The sequence below is a fragment of the Littorina saxatilis genome, linkage group LG12 (assembly GCF_037325665.1).
Source record: "Littorina saxatilis isolate snail1 linkage group LG12, US_GU_Lsax_2.0, whole genome shotgun sequence".
Lineage (NCBI taxonomy): Eukaryota > Metazoa > Mollusca > Gastropoda > Littorinimorpha > Littorinidae > Littorina > Littorina saxatilis.
In genome coordinates this window covers 4,276,953-4,281,225 of record NC_090256.1, presented here as the reverse complement: position 1 = coordinate 4,281,225, position 4,273 = coordinate 4,276,953, and the positions used below count along the sequence as shown (strand labels likewise).

General features: G+C 43.0%; 1 protein-coding gene across 1 annotated transcript; it reads left to right on the top strand.

Annotated features, from left to right (window-relative positions):
• Positions 1-852: 852 nt before the first annotated feature.
• On the top strand, positions 853-3,998 carry LOC138982041 (nucleolar protein dao-5-like). The gene is made up of 2 exons (XM_070355252.1): positions 853-1,497; positions 2,889-3,998. The coding sequence occupies exon 2, from the start codon at positions 3,018-3,020 to the stop codon at positions 3,996-3,998; it is 981 nt and encodes a 326-aa protein (XP_070211353.1). The 5' UTR covers positions 853-1,497; positions 2,889-3,017.
• Positions 3,999-4,273: the final 275 nt, after the last annotated feature.

Below are 4,273 nucleotides of genomic sequence, written 5' to 3'. Positions count from 1 at the left end.
TGGAAACAAAAATGTATATTAGGACATTTTGAGGAGAAAAAAAAAACAAAAACAACAACAACATATTTTAGGACATGTTATTATCCAAATGATTGATTATAAATCATGTCATATTTTTGCTGTATATGATCATGTATGAATGGAAAGTTGTATGTACTGAGGGATACATGTTAATGGATTAAAAGCCCCACAATGATGTGCATGGCAAAATTCAAAAAGAAAAATAAAGTATTTGATCAATGAGTAACACTGGCTTACATATTCAGCAAAAAACATCGCAAGCCTTCTGCACTGGTCCGACGTGTTCGTCCTTATAAGCATATAGGAGACAGAGTGACACCAATGAAAATTCCACGACCGGCGTATAGACTGGTTTACGTATTGGCATATGTTCAATTAGTATATCCACTTCACGCATACACGCACTCAGGCACGAAACAAATACAAGGACACACAGAAATAATGGAAACATCTACGCAGACACTCCCACAGACACACATATGTACGCACGTACGCAAGCACGCACGCACACGTACCCACGCACGCTCGCCCGCACGCACACACACACACACACATACACACACACACACACACATACACGCACACACACACACACACACACACATATATATACACCCCACCCCCACCCCCAACCACCCCTGCCATACCCTCCGCTCCATTCAAACCAAGCTACCCCAGAAAAAAAGGGAGTGCTTCCTCTGCAGTAAACATCAAAGAAATAGAAACGAAATAAAAAGTGAATAGCAAAATAAAGAATGGAATTTGAAAACAGTGACAGAGCACGCTTCGGTGAAAAACCCGTCGGACAAGTTCAGAGGACGTATTTCCAGGTGTGGTTATGTGTGTACCCCTAACTGTTAGAAATCTGTACGGAAAAGCTAGGTGCATAAATCAAATTGATGAACAAAAAAAATATAAAAAATTCTGAGCAGGCCGTATGCCCTACTAAAATTATTTGTCTACAACCGTTGCACAACCGCGAACGGACATCAAGAAATGAAAGCATATTTCTGAGGAGTGAGCCTTCCATGAAACCAGTGTAACTGGGAAACCCTGGTCAGAACATAGAAGGGTTTGCGTGAGACAAAATCGTCACAGGCGAAGATGGGACGCGACAGGGTAGAGATCTATACACTTCTTTACACAAATTGCTCCAATCCTCAGTGATCTTCATACATCGCTGATATGTGAGAGAAATTGAGAGGTAGTGTGTGAGAAAACGTCACCATTGGGAGATAAGCAGGAACACCTACGCCAAAAAAACCAGTATACGCCCTGCGCCCAGCCTATCTTTGTGTAAGGGCGATTTTGATTACAATGCTTTGCGAGCCTTTGTCGCACCGCTAGTTTTAGCAATGATGAAAAAGTCATAGTTTACACAACGTCACCTGACAGTTGGTGTGAACTGAAGGTGTTGGTTTTTCACTGAAAGCTTATCCATGTGTCTACCAGGCTGCTTTTTCTACAAATAGCCAGGTAAGTGAGGTGAAAACAAACACATACGCAAACTGAGAGGCCCTTGATGGTGTTCATAATTTGTTCATGACAGCTAGACTAAAGTGTGTTAGGGCTCACTATTATTCACAGACGCGCGCGCATAGAAACACTCACACACACACAGGGCCGGACCAAATGAGTTGTAAGGGGGGGGTTCCTCCTTTTGGGGGGGGGGGGGCAAATCAGTGAAGAGGGGGGTCCGGGGGCATGGTCCCCCGGAAATTTTGTGTAAAACGGTTAAAATCTGTGCAATCTGGTGCATTCTGTGCCTTGTTTTGAGGGTTAAGAGCAGCATTGTTTTGGTGCTAAAACTAGTTAAAAAAAAAACCCCACTCAAAGCAAGGTACATGCTTTTTCCAGGGGGTGGGGTTCCGGAACCCCTGGAACCCCCCCCTGGGTCCGGCCCTGACACACACACACACACACACACACATACACACACACACACACGCACAAACAAACAAACACACACAAACACACACACACACACACACACACACACACACACACACACTCACACATGCGCGGCGCGTACACACACCTGAAACAAGGGCAAAGTGTCATGTTTTCACATTTGTGTCCCAAATAAAATTATAACAACATAAACATCTACTTGGACATTAAAGTCATCAGCTTGGTGGTATGTTCTGTGTTAGCAGGAGAATAAATTATGCTAGTTTTCAAAGCTATTATCGTCTAGATATTTTTTGCATACTCAAATGACAGTAAACAAGACTCTTTGCCATTGTATATCGCAGACGCACGCTTACATACAGTCATAGTCTTAATTCTCACATAATATCCATTTCTTTGCTGATGGCAGATTAGTTAGTCCAAGGTACGTTGTACTTTAGATCAGAGATCTAGTTATACTTAACGTCTGAAGATTTGTTTGGCGTTGGGTTTTAGTTTTAGGGTGGGGGGGGGGGGTAGGGGGTAGGGGTAGCACCGCTTTCCTCCAACCCCATGGCATAATCCTTGTCGGGGGAGGGGTCGCGGTCGTTTTACAATACAATACAATACAATACAATACAATACAATAATCTTTATTCATCTCTAAAAGAGAAATTACACGCTTGACTGTGTGTCTGCAAAATCAATCAACCAATCAATCAATCAACCATGCATGTAGCAACATTTACATCGCATACTCACAACATATCGCCACACGCAAACACTGTACCCACACACCTACTAAAACAAGCCTAAAAATAGAAGCAATGCATTGCCTGTTATAAAAATTATATCACATTATCACCTTATCACGTTTTGGGTTGAGGTGTATGCTTTTTTCTTCTTGTTTTTTTCTCTTTTAAACAGAAACTTTAACGCTTACAATACACAACATGGTTGGGTTTTTTTGAAAATAGATCCCTTCACTACAAACGTCCGACAAGGAAAACATTCAATTATCTAAATTCAGGAGATGGTTTAAACAAGCAGGCTTTCCGAGACACAAGTGATTTACTGCACTAAAAGATAATGGGAAAAACCTTGAGATGAGTCATAAAAGAGGTGACTCCAAGAGTCACGCAACAGATCCTGGGACTGCAAAAGCCAAGGAAGCTCCGGGAAAGAAGAGTCCTGCAAAACCTGGTTCCAAGAGTCTTGCGGCCGACACAGGCGCCGCAAAAGGCAAAGAAGGCCCAGAGAAGAAGATTCTTGCAAAACCTGGGCCCAAGTGTCAAGCAACCGGCACAGGCGCCGCAAAAGACAAAGAAGGCCAAGAGAAGAAGATTCCAGCAAAACCTGGGCCCAAGTGTCAAGCAACCGGCACAGGCGCCGCAAAAGACAAAGAAGGCCCAGAGAAGAAGATTCCTGCAAAACCTGGGTCTCAGAGTCAAGCAACCGGCACAGGCGCCGCAAAAGACAAAGAAGGTCCAGACAAGAAGATTCCTGCAAAACCAGGGTCTCAGAGTCAAGCAACCGGCACAGGCGCCGCAAAAGACAAAGAAGGCCCAGACAAGAAGATTCCTGCAAAACCGGGGTCTAAGAGTCATGCAACTGACCTTGGAGCTGCAAAAGGCAAAGAAGGCCAACAGAAGAGTCAAGAAACCCACACCGACACTGCTAGAGACAAAAAAGGCCTGGAGAAGAAGAGTCTTGCAAGATCGGAGTCTGAGAGTCAAGCAACTGACATTGGCACTCCTTTGGGAGCTTCTGGTTTGGATCATCGAGCTGTAAGCTTTCAAGAAAGAGTTCCAGAATGTCACCATGATGGTGCGTCACAAGACATCGACACCAGATCCCTGGAGGAAGAGGCAGATTGTGTCATGAGGAAGCTTGGCCTTGAAGCATTGCCTAAACCAAACTTCCAAGCTAGCAGTTTCTTCAATGCTGAGGTCAGACTGAAGGAAGATGAAAAGAAAGGTGTTGCGGATGCGTTCCGACCTTTCCGTGAGCGCATCGTCTCAGAACTGAGGGGTTCGTCGAGATGGCGGTGGGAGTACTTCAACTCTGGCTCCACCGACAAGGAATAAGATGAAGGTGTTTTTAAATTGATTTGGACAATTTAATTTTGATAATAATTTTTATATTTTTAATTTTCAGAGCTTGTTTTTAATCCAAATATAACATATTTATATATTTTTGGAATCAGAAAATGATAAAGAATAAGATGTACGTAAATTTGGATCGTTTTATAAAAATTTGTTTTTTTTACAATTTTCAGATTTTTAATGACCAAACTCACTCATTAGTTTTTAAGCCACCAAGCTGAAATGCAATACCAAACCCCGGCCTTTGTCGAAGATTA

What these genes read in the sequence shown, in the direction of transcription:
- LOC138982041 (XM_070355252.1), top strand. Translation starts at nt 3,018, where the DNA reads ATGAGTCATAAAAGAGGTGACTCCAAGAGTCACGCAACAGATCCTGGG.